The sequence below is a fragment of the Oncorhynchus nerka genome, linkage group LG20 (genome assembly GCF_034236695.1).
Source record: "Oncorhynchus nerka isolate Pitt River linkage group LG20, Oner_Uvic_2.0, whole genome shotgun sequence".
Lineage (NCBI taxonomy): Eukaryota > Metazoa > Chordata > Actinopteri > Salmoniformes > Salmonidae > Oncorhynchus > Oncorhynchus nerka.
This window is the reverse complement of record NC_088415.1, coordinates 42,362,651-42,383,603: the sequence shown is the minus strand read 5'-3', so window position 1 is coordinate 42,383,603 and position 20,953 is coordinate 42,362,651. Positions and strand designations below refer to the sequence as shown.

General features: G+C 42.8%; 1 protein-coding gene across 1 annotated transcript in view; it reads left to right on the top strand.

Moving 5' to 3' along the window:
- The first annotated feature begins 367 nt into the window (after nt 1–367).
- The window catches only part of znf385a (zinc finger protein 385A), a 125,006-nt gene continuing 104,420 nt past the window's right edge, over nt 368–20,953 (top strand). The window contains 1 exon segment of the mRNA XM_065005514.1: nt 368–813. Coding sequence (XP_064861586.1) covers nt 801–813 — 13 coding nt within the window. The 5' untranslated portion in view covers nt 368–800.

The window sequence follows — 20,953 nt, the reverse complement described above, 5'->3', positions numbered from 1 at the left end:
TCCCTCCCTCCCTCCCTCCCTCCCCCCCCTCCCAGCCTTCCACCCCCTCTCACCCGCCCTCTCTATCTCTTCTCTCTCTCTCCTTCTCTCTCTCTTCTCTCTCTCCCCCTCTCTCTCTCTTCTCTCTCTCCCCCTCTCTCTTCTCTCTCTCCTTCTCTCTCTCTTCTCTCTCTCCCCCTCTCTCTCTTCTCTCTCTCCCCCTCTCTATCTCTTCTCTCTCTCCTTCTCTCTCTCTTCTCTCTCTCCCCCTCTCGACACAGTTGTCCTCACATATTAAGGCTCTGGTGGGATTAGCTGCTGGAATACCCTGCATTTGTTTTGTTTTCTCACCGGGGCGAAAGCGAGAAGGAGGGAGGGAGAGAGAGTGAAACGGTGGGAGGGAGGGAGGAAAAGAAGGTGGGTGTGAAAGACAAGATGTGTTTGTGGTCTCTTTTCCACATGTCCCACATTGCTAACGTCTGTAGCGTGAGGTATGCGCTTGCATACGTTTCTGCTCTGACTCTCGGAATTGGCCAGAATCTTTGAAATGTCTGGATCTTTTTTTCTCCTCGCATCCTCTTTTTGTCATGCTGGCCTTCCACTGACCAGCGATGTATTATGTCTTAAACCCCTGAAAAGTTTCAAGCCAGGAGGGATTTCACACAGGAAATAGTTCCGGTGGAGGTGCTGTGCGGTTGGACTGGGACTGAACTGAGGGTTGGTGTTGCTAACCAAGAACAGAGGGGAGGACTCAGAGAAAGAGAAAAGGAGTGAGGAAGAGAGAGAGAGAGAGAGAGAGAGAGAGAGAGAGAGGGCTGGCAATGTGGTCTTCAGGTAAGGCTTTTTTTTGTTGCTTTATCTGTCTGGCTCTAGCTGTGGCGCGACAATAGCCTCCTGAATTGTTATGGTGGTCTTGAGTAGTTGTTGCCGGGTGGAACACTGCACAGAAGAGATATCTTTAGAGCAAAATGGTCTGGATACAATAAGTTGTAAATATAACCCCTTATTTAGAACCTAAATACAGTGCAGTGTAATAGTAGGATTATGTGAAGCCGTCTGACTTTGTGACGAACTTTAATGTCAGTTCTAAGTGACAACGGTGTCATATTAGATGGCTGTTTTGTGTTGACTTCCTCATTTCACTGGAAGAAGTTCCTTGATCATTCCAAACACCTATTGAACCAGTGGGTAATCTTCAGAGATGTTTTCATGGACCAAATATCATACGTACATGGTGTTTCCTTTCAGAGTCTGGATCTGTCAACCTAATATACACATATGCCGTTCATGGACAGCTGACAACAGTAGCGACTGCTACACCTGTTAACCACTCCACCTCTGCCTTATGTAACACCAGAGATTTAGACTGGGCTGATTTTAGTGTGTATGCGTGTGTATGCATGTGTGTTCTGTTGACTTATTCCACATTTTGTTTTGTTACAGCCTGATTTCAAATTTGTATCAAATACCCCCCCATCTACACACAATACCCCATTATGACAAAGTGAAGACATGTTTAGAAAATGTTGTATAATTTTTCTTTCTTTTTAGATTGAATTTGAATGCAGCAAAATGTTAAGTGTGCACGGGTGTGTAGACTTTCACTAGTGTATCTAAAAACATGTGGCCTGTGATGTCAACCATGTGACAGAGTTGGTGACAACATGTCACTGCAGAGCCCTGTCTCACCAATGACCCCGAGGAAGACCTCCTCCTGTTGGCCGCCTGGCCTTGCTCATCTGACCCCCAGAATGTCCCCACCAGGTTCTGAAATAGAATCCAAAGAGTTCTATAGCTCCACATTGCGAAGTGAAGTTTTCAACGGAAATCAGGGAAGCGGCGTACCGTAGCAATCTTTCCCCAATGAAAGCAGTTTGGCCAAGCATGAAATCAGGCCCTAAACGCTACACATAGTTTAATTTTTTTGAAAATTATGACTGGATTATGGCTCCCGTCTAAATGTCGGGAATGATATACAGTACAAGTCAAACGTTTGGACACACCTACTCATTCAAGTTTTATTTTTTACTATTTTCTACATTGTAGAATAATAGTGAAGACATCAAACTATGAAATAACACATGGAATCATGTACCAAGCAAAAAAGTGTTCAACAAATCAAAATATATTTTGATTTTAGATTCTTTAAAGTAGCCACCCTTTGCCTTGATGACAGCGTTGCACACTTTTGGCATTCTCTCAACCAGCTTCATGAGGTGGTCATCTGGAATGCATTTCAATTAATAGGTGTGCCTTGTTAAAAGTGGAATGTCTTTCCTTTTTAATGCATTTGAGCCAATTAGTTAGGGGTGGTATGCAGAAGACAACCCTACTTGGTAAAATACCAAGTCCATATTATGGCAAGAACAGCTCAAATAAGCAAAGAGAAATGACAGTCCATCATTACTTTAAGACAGGAAATTTGTCAATAAGTTTGTCAATTCAAGAACTTTGAAGGTTTCTTCAAGTGCAGTTGCAAAAACTATCAAGCGCTATGATGAAACTGGCTCTCATGACACCGCCACAGGAGAGGAAGACCCAGAGTTACCTCTGCCGCAGAGGATAAGTTCATTAGAGTTACCAGCCTCAAAAATTGCAGCCCAAATAAATGCTTCACAGAGTTCAAGTAACAGACACATCTCAACATCATCTGTTCAGAGGAGACTGCATGAATCAGGCCTTCATTGTCAAACTGCTGCAAAGAAACCACTACTAAAGGACACCAATAAGAATAAGAGATTTGCTTGGGTCAAGAAACACAAGCAATGGACATTAGACTGGTGGAGATCTGTTCTTTGTTCTGATGAGTCCACATTTTTGGTTCCAACCACCTAGTCTTTGTGAGATGCAGAGTAGGTGAACGGATGATCTCCGCATGTGTTGTTCCCACCGTGAAGCATGGCGGAGGAGGTGTGATGGTGTGGGGGTGCTTTGCTGGTGACACTGTCAGTGATTTATTTAGAATTCAAGGCACACTTAACCAGCATTGCTACCACAGCATTCTGCAGCTATACGCTATCCCATCTGGTTTGCGCTTAGTGGGACTGTCATTTGTTTTTCAACAGGACAATGACCCAACACACCTCCAGGCTGTGTAAGGGCTACTTGACAAAGAATGAGAGTGATGGAGTGCTGCATCATATGACCTGGCCTTCACAATCACCCGACCTCAACCCAATTGAGCTGGTTTGGGATGAGTTGGACCACAGAGTGAAGGAAAAGCAGCCAACAAGTGCTCAGCAGATGTCTGAACTCCTTCAAGACTGTTGGGAAAACATTCCTCATGAAGCTGGTTGAGAGAATGCCAAGAGTGTGCAAAGCTGTCATCAAGGCAAAGAATGGCTACTTTGAAGAATCTCAAATATAACATTTGTTTGGATTTGTATAATTTTTTTTGGTTACTACATGATTCCATGTGTTATGTGTTATTTCATCGTTTTGATGTCTTCACTATTGTTCTACATTGTGGAAAATAGTAAAAATGAAGAAAAACCCTTGAATGAGTGGGTGTGTACAAACTTTTGACTGGTACTGTATGTTCATGCTATAGTCACCAGTCAACTCCATTACACTCTAAAGTTACTTCAAATTCAACTAGTGAATGCTAGCGATGGCTAGATATGCTAACTATTCTACCATTCCGTCTTAATGAGAGTTACAGCACACTGCACATGAAAATGTATATTTTAAGTGGTATGCAGTAGGTTCATTACGATATCACCAAAGTATGTTGTATCTGACATTTCAAACAACATTCCCAGCTTATGAAAATGCAGTCATGGTGTTTAGTTTGAGAATGAACAAGATTTAACAAGGCAACCTTGGGGCTAATTTAAATGGGCGCCAACGGCAGATTAGAAGGATTTTCACATCCATACACCAGTACGACCCACGCGACCGCAGTGAAATGTTACTCCTTGAGGAACTATGGAACTACTTAAAAAGATATTCCAGAAAATTACATTTATTTTAAAATGTACACAACATGTCACAATGGCAATTTAGAAGCAATTGTCTCTTCCTCTGAGGTATGTGTGTTTTTGTTTCAGGCATCTGGCAGTATTCAGACAAACTGTTAAGGCTATTTTGGGTTGGGTAGTTCATGTAGGAATATGGTGGTTGAGGCTAGATGGGACGTGTGTGTGTGTGTGTGTGTGTGTGTGTGTGTGTGTGTGTGTGTGTGCGTGTGCGTGCGAGACAGTGAGATGAGGCAGAGAGAGAGAGAGACATTCTGTCTTCAAGGTGTAGTGTGAAAACAACAGGGATGTGTGAGAGAATAACGGTCAACATCAACATTCTCAGCCTCTACGGACCAGGGTGTATCCACTGACATCATAGTTCACACACACACACACACACACACACACACACACACACACACACACACACACACACACACACACACACACACACACACACACACACTCTCGCATCTAGAACACCACCTCAGCTGTTGTTAATAATCGATTCATTAATACCATTCAGAGAAGTACATTTTCTATTTTAGTGGTTGCTATGTTCGTACATAGGGCTGGCCCCACACAATACCCCACAATGACAAAGCGAAAACAGGTTTTGGACATTTTTGAAAATGAAAATTGAAAAAAATTCTGACCCTTTGCTATGAGACTCGAAATTGAGCTCAGGTGCATCCTGTATTCATTGATCATCCCTTGAGATGTTTCTACAACTTGATTGGAGTCCACACCTGTGATACATTCAATTGATTGGACATGATATGGAAAGGCACACACCTGTCTATATAAGGTTCCACAGTTGACAGTGGAAAAACTAAACCATGAGGTCGAAAGAATTTAATACATTTCAGAATAAGGCTGTAACGTAACAAAATGTGGAAACGTCAAGGGGTCAGAAAACTTTCCAAATGCACTGTATTCCTACCTGATCAATAGTCTATATTTAGTGGTATCACCTCTCTGAAATCCAAACTGATATGCTTATCCTTTCAGACTCCCAGGTTCTGTCTGTTTCAATGGAAACTCTACAAAGGTCCTTTCCATCATGCTAACAGCCACCATCCTAGCCACCAATCCAAAATAAATCATTGATGTAATCTCCGGTATGCAAACCTCTACAAACCAGGAAAAGGCATTGTGAAATGACTTATGTTGGCATATAGAGCAGTGGTTCTTTAACCTCTCCTTTTGGAGCCCCTACCATTCTATGTACTTGATCTATTCCAGAGCTAGCACACCTGATGCAACTTGTCAACTAATCATCAAGCCCTTGATTAGGTGAATCAGGTGCGATAGTTCAGGGCTACAACAAAATTGTGAAACGTCTGGGGGTCTCCAAGAAGAGGTTTAAGAAGCACTGGTATAGAGAATCTGATTGTCCAGTAGCTGTAGCTGGGTTTCTCAGTCCGTTTTTTTGTACAGTACAGCAAGATAATTTTAGTAAACGAAAACTGAAACTAAAACTGAAACTAAATATTTAAAAAACTATTTAGTTAGCTAATATAAATAAATTATAACAAACCCATTTGAAAAACAAAAACTTCACAAACTATTATCTATGATTCCAAAACTAACTAAAATAAAATAAAAACCATCATGAATTGTGTTCAGTTTTATTTCTAAACTTTGTGCAAAAATCAAATGGGATTTTATATGGGTTTTTCAAGCGTCTGAAGCTGGTTGGTAAATGTAGCCAGATTTTTTTTCTCTTGGAAATCGCTACAGTGAGGAAGCGCAGAAGCGAGAGGCTTGACTCCGACCCTAAATCTGTCCAAAGCAAGAAGCAGAGGAAGTGCAGATTTTTGGTATGGAGGTCAATGAAAGCGTGTGGTCAAAATAAAAGTGAATTGCTCATTAGCTAGGTGAGGCTTATTTGATTGAATATAAGTTTAGTAATGTTTAGGTTGTTACGGATGTACTGATTGAAGTGGACGCATGTGGCATACAGGCAACTTTGAGAATAACTGTTTTATATCAGAGTTGTGCCTGTTGTTCACACCCGTATCTGCCCTCTCATTCTCTACAATGTCCCCGCCTGATCCCCCTCCTCCCCGCCTGCCTTCCACCTTTGCGGACATTTATTCCCATTCTTAGCAATTAGTGCAGTATCTTGTCAGTGTTGACGACTATTGACGACTATCACTAGCTAACTTGAATCTTCTTACATATACTACCTAAAGTTAAAAAGCATTGGATTGGATACAAATGGTCAAAAATGAAAAGGAAAAAAAAACATTGGATTGGTGTAAACATAGGCCAGAGAAAGTTTCCTTGCACCAGTCTCGGCGCTATTCCTTTTAAATCCAAGTCACATTGAGATTGACTTGAAAAGAATTTAAACATTAGCTAACCTATGACCTGACCCATCATCACCTTATGTATTACTGCCCTCAGTGGCAAGAAGTGACATCACAAAAAAACACAAACACTATACAACACAAATAGCTCCTAGCCTCCCACGCATGCTTTCTGTCATTAACAATAAAACTGAAATTAAATCATATAAAAAAACTAAAACTAAATAAAAAAGTAGCAAATCAGGTATTGAAACTAAACGGAATTTCAAATATAAATCGAAAAAACACAAAACCGTGACAACCTTACGCTACTGTGGTTCCTAGCTTGTGTGTACTAGCTAGTTGCACTAGCAACAGTGGTTAACACAACGCCCTGGACAAGAGCTAGTGTTGTGGCACCTAGGGGGTGAATATCTTAGAGGTCAAACTGTCTTTTGAGGTTTATTGAATCTACAGTATGACACATTATTTCACCAAGGACGTATTCTGACATTTTTGCCGAAGCCCCCTATTTACATCAACCAATGATTTGCGTGGAACCCTGTGCGTATTTATCGAAACTCTGAATCAGGAGGAGACTTTTCAGCCATTATGAACTAGTCATTATGAAACGTGACTCTCCACACTCAAACCTAGTTTTTTTTTCTTCTGCCTTGAGTGGTTCCTACAACATGGAGGAAAGTCCCAATCTCTGGTCTCGGCATTTTCAGATAACACATTTTTTCCCTGTAGTATTTGCATCAGCTGGGGAGTTTTTTTTTTTTTGGGGGGGGGGGGGGGGGAATCCATTGAACTGTTTTGGGCTGATGAGAGCTTTCTCGGATTTAAGGTCTGGTACAATGACTTACATTTGAGTCATTTAGCTGACTCACAGGAGCAATTAGGGTTAAGTGCCTTCCTCAAGGGTAAATCAACAGATTTTTTACTTAGTCGGGTTTGGGGATTCAAACCAGTGGTTACTGGCCCAACGCTCTTAACCACTAGGCTACCTGCTTCCCTAACCTCCACCACCATCCTTAATAACTTCCGTTTCCCCTTATTTACGCCTGTCCTCTCCTGTCCGGTCCTATGAGTGGGCATCAGAAGGAAGTTCTGGGAAAATGTCTTAGTTTACATGTGATCCTTTTCAGTCCGGCCCCTGTCTAAACTGCGAGAGTGGTGTGATGTGGCACCTTCTCTGGTGCCTGGGCTACGTTCAGAAGGGCACAATGTTGTGCAATTTAAATGTAGAATACGGGATCATACCAGCTCTATTCATGGCATTTCTATCTGCAATGTTTCCGCAACCTTTGCCTACTGAACATGCCTGTGTGTTCTGTTAAAAATAGCTGAAACTGTATTGACAGGGTCCTACAACTAGGGAGCAGTAGAGCCTCATCACAGTCAGGGGCTACTTTAGCTCGCAGTTGCTAGGTCCGTCTCTCTGTCTGCCTGGGGGGGGGGGGGGGGGGTCAGGTCTGCCAAGCCATGTTTGTGACACTGACATCCATAGGTCCTCTCCTGTGATGTGATGACGTCTCACAGGGTGGCTGGGTGACACTGGGACACTCTGCAGGTGGCTAACTCTAACCCTCATGTGGAAAGATGAGTGTCCATCCCTCCAGCTGGTGACAGAGATGTTACGTTCTCGCTCTCAGGGCATTAGCCTCAGATTACTGAGCTGTCCATTTCTGACAATCACACAACAGGACCTGGATCCAAATAGGATGGATTTTCTTTCAAATAGTCTGTGTGAGCATCTGATTGAGCCTGCCTAGACTGCCGGATGGGCAGGGTTTGCACTTTTGGGACTATTCCATTGGTTCCAGTATTTGAAATAATAATACTACTTTTGGACACAGCTCTGTAGCACTAATTTAACCCCCAAAAGCTACAGTGGAGAGCTGTGGAGGGCAGTATTAGCTACAGTGGAGAGCTGTGGAGGGCAGTATTAGCTACAGTGGAGAGCTGTGAGGGGCAGTATTAGCTACAGTGAAGTGCTGTGAAGGGCAGTATTAGCTACAGTGGAGAGCTGTGGAGGGCAGTATTAGCTACAGTGAAGTGCTGTGAAGGGCACTATTAGCTACATTTGGAGAGCTGTGGAGGGCAGTATTAGCTACAGTGGAGAGCTGTGGAGGGCAGTATTAGCTACAGTGGAGTGCTGTGAAGGGCAGTATTAGCTACAGTGGAGAGCTGTGGAGGGCAGGTTTATCTACAGTGGAGAGCTGTGGAGGGCAGTATTAGCTACAGTGGAGAGCTGTGGAGGGCAGTATTAGCTACAGTGGAGAGCTGTGGAGGGCAGTATTAGCTACAGTGGAGAGCTGTGGAGGGCAGTATTAGCTACAGTGGAGAGCTGTGGAGGGCAGTATTAGCTACAGTGGAGTGCTGTGAAGGGCAGTATTAGCTACAGTGGAGTGCTGTGGAGGGCAGTATTAGCTACAGTAGAGAGCTGTGAAGGGCAGTATTAGCTACAGTGGAGTGCTGTGGAGGGCAGTATTAGCTACAGTGGAGTGCTGTGGAGGGCAGTATTAGCTACAGTGGAGAGCTGTGGAGGGCAGTATTAGCTACAGTGGAGAGCTGTGAGGGGCAGTATTAGCTACAGTGGAGAGCTGTGGAGGGCAGTATTAGCTACAATGGAGAGCTGTGGAGGGCAGTATTAGCTACAGTGGAGAGCTGTGAAGGGCAGTATTAGCTACAGTGGAGAGCTGTGGAGGGCAGTATTAGCTACAGTGGAGAGCTGTGAAGGGCACTATTAGCTACAGTGGAGAGCTGTGGAGGGCAGTATTAGCTACAGTGGAGAGCTGTGAATGGCAGTATTAGCTACAGTGGAGAGCTGTGGAGGGCAGTATTAGCTACAGTGGAGAGCTGTGAATGGCATTATTAGCTACAGTGGAGAGCTGTGGAGGGCAGTATTAGCTACAGTGGAGAGCTGTGGAGGGCAGTATTAGCTACAGTGGAGAGCTGTGAATGGCAGTATTAGCTACAGTGGAGAGCTGTGAATGGCAGTATTAGCTACAGTGGAGAGCTGTGAAGGGCAGTATTAGCTACAGTGGAGAGCTGTGGAGGGCAGTATTAGCTACAGTGGAGAGCTGTGAATGGCAGTATTAGCTACAGTGGAGAGCTGTGAATGGCAGTATTAGCTACAGTGGAGAGCTGTGAAGGGCAGTATTAGCTACAGTGGAGAGCTGTGGAGGGCAGTATTAGCTACAGTGGAGAGCTGTGAATGGCAGTATTAGCTACAGTGGAGAGCTGTGGAGGGCAGTATTAGCTACAGTGGAGAGCTGTGAATGGCAGTATTAGCTACAGTGGAGAGCTGTGGAGGGCAGTATTAGCTACAGTGGAGAGCTGTGAATGGCAGTATTAGCTACAGTGGAGAGCTGTGGAGGGCAGTATTAGCTACAGTGGAGAGCTGTGAATGGCAGTATTAGCTACAGTGGAGAGCTGTGGAGGGCAGTATTAGCTACAGTGGAGAGCTGTGGAGGGCAGTATTAGCTACAGTGGAGAGCTGTGGAGGGCAGTATTAGCTACAGTGGAGAGCTGTGGAGGGCAGGGCTACAGTGGAGAGCTGTGGAGGGCAGTATTAGCTACAGTGGAGAGCTGTGAAGGGCAGTATTAGCTACAGTGGAGAGCTGTGGAGGGCAGGGCAGTGGATTAGCTACAGTGGAGAGCTGTGGAGGGCAGTATTAGCTACAGTGGAGAGCTGTGAAGGGCAGTATTAGCTACAGTGGAGAGCTGTGGAGGGCAGTATTAGCTACAGTGGAGAGCTGTGAATGGCAGTATTAGCTACAGTGGAGAGCTGTGGAGGGCAGTATTAGCTACAGTGGAGAGCTGTGAATGGCAGTATTAGCTACAGTGGAGAGCTGTGGAGGGCAGTATTAGCTACAGTGGAGAGCTGTGAATGGCAGTATTAGCTACAGTGGAGAGCTGTGGAGGGCAGTATTAGCTACAGTGGAGAGCTGTGAATGGCAGTATTAGCTACAGTGGAGAGCTGTGGAGGGCAGTATTAGCTACAGTGGAGAGCTGTGAATGGCAGTATTAGCTACAGTGGAGAGCTGTGGAGGGCAGTATTAGCTACAGTGGAGAGCTGTGGAGGGCAGTATTAGCTACAGTGGAGAGCTGTGAAGGGCAGTATTAGCTACAGTGGAGAGCTGTGGAGGGCAGTATTAGCTACGGTGGAGAGCTGTGGAGGGCAGTATTAGCTACAGTGGAGAGCTGTGGAGGGCAGTATTAGCTACAGTGGAGAGCTGTGGAGGGCAGTATTAGCTACAGTGGAGAGCTGTGGAGGGCAGTATTAGCTACAGTGGAGAGCTGTGAAGGGCAGTATTAGCTACAGTGGAGAGCTGTGGAGGGCAGTATTAGCTACAGTGGAGAGCTGTGGAGGGCAGTATTAGCTACAGTGGAGAGCTGTGGAGGGCAGTATTAGCTACAGTGGAGAGCTGTGGAGGGCAGTATTATCTGTTCACCCCATATTTATTACACCACTCCTTTCTTTTTAAAGGGGCAGTGCAGTCAAAAAGGTGATTTGTTTGTGTTTGATGTATTTTTCCACATTAAGAGGTTGGAATAATACTGTGAATTTGTGAAAATTATAATAATGCCCTTTTTACTGTAAGAGTTGTTTGAATAGACTGCCAGAAATTTCAGCTTGGTTGGAAGGGTGGGGTTTTCGGACTGCCTGGTGACATCATCAGGCGATTTAAGTTAATAGACCAATAACAAAGAGAGTTTGCCCTCTTCTCTGCCAATAACATCTAGTTATCAGGGTACATGTCCCTCCCATTAGGCTCCTCCAATTAGGTCCCTCACTCAGACCACTCCCAGACTGCCCTAGCAAAATTCTTGCTTGAGAAATAGCTTTTTGCTAAGAATATATGTTTTTTCTTTTTTTTGGACTATTTTAATTGAAAACAACCACAGGAAGGTACTTAATTGTTACTCAGAAATGATTTGTTATTGAGATATAAACGGATGCATTGGACCTTTAAAGCAGTGAACGGAGTGGAAGTGAACAAGTGCACACTTCGGGCAGAAGGGCAGAGGCTTCAGTGGACCATACCCATCACCACACCGCCCTCCCCTCCCCTCCACCTCTAACCCGCACCCATGGGTGAGGTGACAGAGGATCCCTACGCTCCTATTTCACCCCCTCATCATGACATCCATTAAGGCCTGCTCTAACACACACACACACACACACACACACACACACACACACACACACACACACACACACACACACACACACACACACACACACACACACACACACACACACACACACACACACACACACACACACACACACACACACTGTGGGGCCCCGACAGCACATTAGCGTTCGGACCATTGAGCCCAACAAGACCTGAGTTGAATTATTGATAGCAACAGTACTAATGAGGAAACTGTATCCCCCTCCTCTGCTGACACAGACTGCGTCCCATTCGATACCCTATTCCCTTTATGGTGCACTTCTTTTTAACCAGGGCCCATAGCGCGTTGGTCAAAAGTAGTGCACTACATAGCGAATAGGGTGCCATTTGGGACGCAGACAGAGGGACAGGGCTACCACTGTCCTGAGAACTGCAGGGAGGGACAGGCACATACAGAGACATCATGACAATAACAGTTATTGAGCCAGATTGACTGCCCAGGTCTCACACACAGTAAGATCGGACCTAGAGACTCAATATCGGGGCGGCAGGGTAACCTAGTGGTTAGAGCGTTGGACTAGCAACTGACTGGTAGCAAGTTCAAATCCCCGAGCTGACAAGGTACAAATCTGTCATTCAACCCCCTGAACATGCAGTTAACCCACTGTTCGTAGGCCATCATTGAAAATAAGAAGTTGTTCTTAACTGACTTGCCTCGGTAAATAAATATGTCCTCCCATTGCAAAGTTGGGATCAAAACTACATTTCCAATCTATGGGTCCCTAGGCCGGAACTTAAACTGTTGTGGAAAATGGATTTTCCTACACTTTACTTTCCCACAGCAGCATGGAGGTCATTTCTGTAGTGTGTTTGACTGGAGTTGCATTATGTTTGTATGTATCATACAGATGTAGGAGCTTCATTTGATCACCCTGTCACAGGAGAACTTTTAAAATTTGTAGTGTATTTGACATTTAAAAAGGCTTGGTCATTTCCACTTTGAAATCAGACTTGATTTTCCTCTACAAAAATGTACATGAATTGTAATCCACATAATAATTCACATTTCCTGTTGCTGCAGGACTATTTTCCTGCTGTAGCGAACTGGCTCAAATTAAGATGCTACGTCTTTATGTGTGTTTGTGGCTCCTAATATTTGTGTGTGTTTACATACTAAGCAGTGTGTATGTGTGTGTGTGTGTGTGTGTGTGTGTGTGTGTGTTTGTGTGTGTGTTTGGTGCGTGGAGTGTTTCTCCTGTGTAGTGCAGCAGTGAGGTATTAGAGGTGTCAGGCAGACTCTTTAGTATTCACTGCACCACTCTCTGACTCTCTGACTCACACACACATTGCCCCAGCCTGAGAGAGGGAGAGAGAGAGCGAGGGAGAGGGGGAGAGAGAGAGCGAGAGAGAGGGGGGGGAGAGGGAGAAAAAGAGGAATAGAGAGCCTGGGATAAGAAGAAAAAGAGGGAGGGAGAAGAGGACATGAGAAGAGCGAGAGGGAGGAGGGAAGGAGAGGAAGAGAGAGACTGACACAAGGTGAGAGAGGGACGGAGAGCGAGTCTGAGACAGGGAGAGAGGGGGTGAGAGGGAGAAAGAGCGAGGGAGAGAGCAGAACAAGAGAAGGCATTAAAAAAAGACAGATGGGGAGAGGTAGGTAGAGGGACTTGAGAGAGAGGAATAGAGAGCCTGAGACAAAGGGAGAGAGAGAGAGAGAGATGGAAAGGAGGACGAGAGAAGGCAACACGGCACTATAAAAGACAGGCTTGTTTCTCTAGCTAGCCCTAGGCCACGTGTCTGCACTGTTGTGCTTGGAACCCAAGGGGATACATTTTCCCACTGTCTTATTAAGCCCTTCTTTTTAACCGCCTGTCCACTTCTCAATGGCATCATGGCTCTGTGCTTCTGAAAATGTCTCTCTCTCTCTCTCTCTCTCTCTCTCTCTCACCTCCCTTTCTCCGTCTCTCTCTCTCCCCTCTCTCTCTCTCTCTCTCTCTCTCTCTCTCTCTCTCTCTCTCTCTCTCACCTCCCTTTCTCCGTCTCTCTCTCTCCCCTTTCTCTCTCTCTCTCTCTCTCTCTCTCTCTCTCTCTCTCTCTCTCTCCCCACCTCTATCTCTTTCTTTCTCTTACACTCCTAGCCCTTGATGAGTCTTTTCGGGGGAGTTGTTGAGTAAGGGATGAGTTCAGTATAGACATAGCAAGATACATTATTTAGTTGGCTGCTTGTTTTCGTTCACAAGCAGTGTGTTTTTAATATCTCCAGTTAGCTACTGCATTGCTATGGACTGCAGCTTAATTCAACTCCCTTTCTATGCCACCATCTCTCTCTCTCTCTCTCTTCTTCTTCTGTTTCACTGTCTCATTCCTCACGGTCCCCTCATCACCTCTCGTGTCAATCCACATCTCTTCATCCCTCTGTCAGTTTGCATTTAGTTTCATCTCCCCCTCCTTCTCCTGCTTCCTCCGCTCTGTCGCTTTCTATTCCGTCTCCTTTTTTCCCATCCTCCTCTCTCTCATTCCCCCTGTCCAAATCCTGTCCTTTAAGGGCAATAGAAAGGGTGGCGGAATGCGTAACCTTGTCTAGACAGGTCAGAAAGTGAGAGGAGGACAGAGAGAAGGAGAGGAAGAGAGAGGAAAAAAAGTTGATCCTATAAGTCCACAGTCACATGGAGTCAAAGAGCAAAGGGATGAGGGGGAGGGGCAATAAACGCCGAGAGAGAACGCAGCAGATGCACGCCGACAAATACTCTGGACAGAGGGGTGACGAGAGAGTGACACACATACATTATTAGTCCAGCACTTTCTCAATCATGACTTACACTCTGCATGATGACAAGTGGCTGCCGACACTCCCATTTGCCGAGGCTGCCGCCAATCAGAGCACGCAAGTCAGGTGCCTTTAGGTTGTACGACCAGTGCCTTTTCTGACTTCTCTGAGAGATGAAGATCTAGCCACAGGAGCTCCCTTCTCATTCTGTGATTGGATAGTTAGACTTTGGGTAGTTAGCTCCCCCTCCCTCTTCTTTCTGACGTCCACCAACCCCCTTCTTCTCTCCGACTGTCCCCAGGCTTACCTGAGACAGACAGAGAGCACAACTGCACCAGCGTTATCCCCCCCCCCCCCTTCCTCCTTTTCTCCTCCTCCACATACTGCTAGTCACCTGGTGAGGACAGACAGCATGGGCAGCAGTAGGAGCGATAGCAGTAGCAGTCTCCAATCACATGTAATTCTACTGCTTCTCTAACTTGCTTGCCTCTTTCCAGAGAGAGAGAAAGTGAGACAAAGAGAGAGAGAGAGAGAGAGAGAGAGAGTGAGAGAGAGAGAGAGAGAGAGAAAGAGAGTGAGAGAGAGAGAGAGAGAGAGAGAGAGAGAGAGACAGAGAGAGAGGGGAAAAAAGAAAAAGAATTTGGAGCCATTGTCCCCTTGGAGAAAAAAGAGAGACGGGGGGAAACGAGGGAGCACTGTTAAACGAGAGGAGCGGTGAGAAGGAGAAGTCATAGGATGATTTTGGGTGAGTTTTTGTTGTTTATTTCCCTCCGCAGCTCGTTCTTTTTGGGGAGGTCAAATGTTCCTGTTGTACAGTACCGTCATCCATCAAAACGTGATCCCTTTCGTCATGGTCTCATGCATTCAAAGTCTTAAATACGCCTAAGCTGTCTGTCGTGGTGCTACTGAGCACCAGTCCAAATGTATGGAGCCTCCTCCAGTATCGATTGGGGTTGTAGAAGTCATCTGTTCGACGTGTTAGAGTAGGCAGACGGACAGGAGAGGTCAAAGTGATTGTGTCGGCAGCATATCGTGAAGATCTGTTTGGTCACATGACGTGACCATGCTTCACCGGCTCCCCTCTCCTTTCCTTCCCTGTCTGTCCTGCGAGGAGAGGTTGAGGAGGGAGAGATGTTTCAGAGAACAGCCCATGACAGAGATGCAGCTACGCATACTGCAACTCGCCGGGGCACCAATAATCATGTGAAGGTTACGTGTGAAGGTTGTTGGGTCTATACATCGTCACATGTGAATTTCGACATTCTCCTTTGGCGTCTGTGGGGTTCCTAAAATGATCACATTTGCTGTTCCTACCACGAACAATTCCGTGCGCAAATCCTAATTGTGTATGAATAAGGCTACGGCGGTATAGTTTGTCGCTAGGTACGCCAACACGCACTGTAATGCATTTGTATCTATTATAGGCTATGCATCATGATCTTGTTTAGTATTCAAGTCTCATAGTCCACATGTGGGTGAGGGGAGAGAGAAGCCTTCCTTCCAGGCTCTCTGCTGCTAGTCAGCTCCTACTAGCACTCACTACCGCTACAGGGTACAAGAGCTCTGCTACCGCAACATTGTAAGTCCCCATGCTACATAGATTGGGTTTTATGTGTGTGTGTGTGTGGGTGTGTGTGTATGTGTTGTCACTTGTGTTGTTTGAGACGCTGTGTGTGTGTGGTTTTGTACTATATGCGTGTCGGTCTTTGAGCTGCGCTGTGTGTGTGTGTGTGTGTTGCTATGTGCTCCGGCTCAGGAGAGGCCACATTGTTTAACACATGCCGGGGCTGATTCAGAGGCAGCTAACGCTCCTCTTCTCCCCTCTGCTCCGCCTCTCCTTCTCCGCTCCCCTCTCCCCTCTGCTCTGCTCCTCTTCTCTTCTCCGCTCCCCCTCTCCTCTGCTCTGTTCCTCTTCTCTTCTCCGCTCCCCCTCTCCTCTGCTCTGTTCCTCTTCTCTTCTCCGCTCCCCTCTCCTCTGCTCTGTTCCTCTTCCCCCTCTCCTCTGCCTGCTCCCCCTCTCCTCTGCTCTGTTCCTCTTCTCTTCTCCGCTCCCCCTCTCCTCTGCTCTGTTCCTCTTCCCTTCTCCGCTCCCCCTCTCCTCTGCTCTGTTCCTCTTCTCTTCTCTACTCCCCTCTCCTCTGCTCTGCCTCTCCATCTCCGCTCCCCCTCTCCTCTGATCTGCTCCTCTTCTCTGCTCCCCTTTCTCCTCTCCTCTGCTCCTCTTCTCTTCTCCACTTCCCCTCTCCTCTGTTCCCCGCCAGGCATGTTTTCCAAGGAGACAGTAATGATTATAGGGAGTTATGTCATCTGAGGTGTGTGAGTTCATATTGCTTAGAGAATAGTGACAGAGAGACACAGAGAGAAAGACAGACAGACAGAGTACCTGACTTCTGCCTCATTTAAGCGCTCTGCCCTGCCTCGCTAGTGTGTGTGTGTGTGTGTGTGTGTGTGTGTGTGTGTGTGTGTGTGTGTGTGTGCGCGTGCGGTTCACTAGAGGCCCAGCTTAATGAGGATGAGACAGGAGATGTGTTAATAGCATCATTAACCCTCTAACTACAGCTGACTCACTCCAGACTAATTGTTCTGATCTGTACGTGGAACGGTCTGTTTGATGATGTCACCATTCGTTTTCATTCTCATATAGAGAATGATAGAATGTGGCAAGTTTGAATTGTAGAGATCCCATTAAGTTGCTATTCTATTTCCTAGTACTGGTTTGAATTCTATTCTGTTCTATTCAATTCAATTCTATTATGCTCCATTATACTGTTTTATATTATAAACTGGGTGGTTTGAGCCCTGAATTCTGATTGTCTGACAACCGTGGTATGTCAGACCAAATACCACAGGTATGACAAAACATGTAACCAGTATATAATAGCAATAAGGCACCTCAGGGGATTGTGGCATATGGCCAATATACCACGATTAAGGGCTGTATCCAGGCATTGCGTCATGCATAAGAAAAACCCTTAGCTGTGGTATGTTGACCATATACCACACCCCCTCTGGCCTTTATTGGTTAATTCGTTACCTGTATAGTTGTGGGTTCCTTTCATTGTTGCCATGACATTATGAAATGTATAGCAAAAGGCTGGGAATTGCCAGTGACCTCACGATACGATATTATCACAATGCTTAGGTGTCGATACAAAATGTGTTGCGATTCTCATGATTCTATATGTATTGTGATTCTTACGATTCTATATGTATTGTGATTCTTACAATTCTATATGTATTGTGATTCTTACAATTCTATGTGTATTGTGATTCTTACAATTCTATATTTATTGTGATTATTACGATTCTATATATATTGTGATTCTTACAATTCTATATTTATTGTGATTCTTACAATTGTATATGTATTGTGATTCTCACGATTCTATATGTATTGTGATTCTTACGATTATATTTGTATTGAGATTCTTACAATTCTATATGTATTGCGATTCTTACAAATATATTTGTATTGTGATTCTTATAATTGTATATGTATTGTGATTCTTACAATTATATTTGTATTGTGATTCTTACAATTATATTTGTATTGTGATTCTTACAATTCTATATGTGTATTGTGATTCTTACAATTCTATATGTGTATTGTGATTCTTACAATTCTATATGTACTGTGATTCTTACAATTCTATATGTGTATTGTGATTCTTACAATTCTATATGTGTATTGTGATTCTTACAATTCTATATGTACTGTGATTCTTACAATTCTATATGTGTATTGTGATTCTTACAATTCTATATGTGTATTGTGATTCTTACAATTCTATATGTACTGTGATTCTTACAATTCTATATGTGTATTGTGATTCTTACAATTCTATATGTGTATTGTGATTCTTACAATTCTATATGTACTGTGATTCTTACAATTCTATATGTGTATTGTGATTCTTACAATTGCATATGTTGCGATTCTTACAATTCTATATGTATTGTGATTCTTGTAATTCTATACGTATTGTGATTCTTACAATTCTATATGTATTGTGATTCTTACAAATATATTTGTATTGTGATTCTTATAATTGTATATGTATTGTGATTCTTACAATTATATTTGTATTGAGATTCTTACAATTCTATATGTATTGTGATTCTTACAATTATATTTGTATTGTGATTCTTACAATTCTATATGTATTGTGATTCTTACAATTATATTTGTATTGAGATTCTTACAATTCTATATGTATTGTGATTCTTACAAATATATTTGTATTGTGATTCTTACAATTATATTTGTATTGTGATTCTTACAATTATATTTGTATTGTGATTCTTATAATTGTATATGTATTGTGATTCTTACAATTATATTTGTATTGAGATTCTTACAATTCTATATGTATTGTGATTCTTACACTTCTATATGTATTGAGATTCTTACAATTCTATATGTGTATTGTGATTCTTACAATTCTATATGTACTGTGATTCTTACAATTCTATATGTGTATTGTGATTCTTACAATTCTATATGTATTGAGATTCTTACAATTCTATATGTGTATTGTGATTCTTACAATTCTATATGTACTGTGATTCTTACAATTCTATATGTGTATTGTGATTCTTACAATTCTATATGTATTTCGATTCTTACAATTCTATATGTACTGTGATTCTTACAATTCTATATATATTGTGATTCTTACAATTCTATATATATTGTGATTCTTACGATTCTATAAGTTGCGATTCTTATAACTCTGTATGTATTGTGATTCTTACAATTCTATATGCACTGTGATTCTTACAATTCTATATGTATTGTGATTCTTACAATTGCATATGTTGCGATTCTTGCAATTATATTTGTATTGTGATTCTTACAATTCTATATGTTGCGATTCTTACAATTCTATATGTATTGTGATTCTTACGATTCTATATGTGTATTGTGATTCTTTTGATTTTATATGTTGCGATTTTTACGATTCTATATGTATTGTGATTCTTACGATTCTATATGTATTGTGATTCTTATGATTCTATATGTATTGTGATTCTTATGATTCTATATGTATTGTGATTCTATATGTATTGTGATTCTTATGATTCTATATGTATTGTGATTCTTATGATTCTATATGTATTGTGATTCTTACGATTCTATATGTATTGTGATTCTTATGATTCTATATGTATTGTGATTCTTACGATTCTGATTCTTATGATTCTATATGTATTGTGATTCTTATGATTCTATATATGTGATTCTTATGATTCTATATGATTCTTACGAGTCTACATGATTGCGATTTTACGATTCTATATGTATTGTGATTCTTATGATTCTATATGTATTGTGATTCTTATGATTCTATATGTATTGTGATTCTTATGATTCTATATGTGATTGTGATTCTATATGTATTGTGATTCTTATGATTCTATATGTATTGTGATTCTTACGATTCTATATGTATTGTGATTCTTATGATTCTATATGTATTGTGATTCTTATGATTCTATATGTATTGTGATTCTTACGATTCTATATGTATTGTGATTCTTATGATTCTATATGTATTGTGATTCTTATGATTCTATATGTTGCGATTCTTACGAGTCTACATGTATTGCGATTCTTACGATTCTATATGTATTGCAATTCGATTCTGTGATTTTATTGCGTTTCGATGTTTCAAACATATTGCTCAACATATGTCTTATGCAGAGGGACAAGAGAGGAGACATGAGAAAACACGTTTTTAAAAGTGCTGAAAACAAATTGTCTCTCTATTTAAAACGAAGGCGGAAAGGGGGATACCTAGTTAGTTGTACAACTGAATGCATTCAACTGAAATGTGTCTGAAAACAAGCTATCAAGGAAAAATACTGGCGGTTTGGTGCCGGTACAGCCAACGAGCACAAAAATAATATTACGATGTTGTCAAAACGATACGATATATCACCCAAAATCATATCCCCATACGTCACTGCATCACTAGTATATCACACTAAAACAAGGGAGATATCAGACAATTATTTATTACCAATATGTAGTGTGATATGCTCATAATAGCCTGCATACTGCTGTGTATGTGTGAAGTTCTGTGGTTCTGTGAGATCAGTATGGACACAGACTGAAAGAGTGCATCCCAAATGACAAACCATTCCCTACATTCATAGGGAATAGGATGCCATTTGTGCCTACAAGGTGGTTTTCCTTGGCGGTTTTCCTCACATTTATTGGCCCACAAAATCTATCCACCACCTTTGCAGATGAGGTTAGCAGCGACAGATAACCAGACGCTATCATTTTGCTGTCGATTGTAAATCTCAACTGTTTGGTTCACCATGGTTTTCTTGTCTATCTCACGCGTTGCGTGTCAGAACCCTTTTAATAGTACCGAGTAACATTCGTCTCTGTTGGCTTATACGTTTCCAATGTTGACATTTCAGTTGTTTTAGCGGTGAAAACGCGAATGTCATTCTAATGACCTTTACAGCGTCTGTACCGTCTGATCAGCTGATCTACTCTCCTGATATCCTGATTTACCATGTAGATAGTATTCTGTTCAGCTCTGATAACATAACTCTACGACAAGGCGACACATTGCATTAGACAAGATAGGAAAACAGAACCTACGTGTGTGTGTGTGTGTGTGTGTGTGTGTGTGTGTACAACGTGTATGTGCGTATAGTACCGTGTGTATGCATCAGTGGATATTAGTACATGGGTAATTTGCTTCATTTGCCTCGCTTGTTTCTACATTTGACCTTGAATTCAACTCCCTATAACTACCCTCTATGATGACTATGCCCTTGACGTTCTAC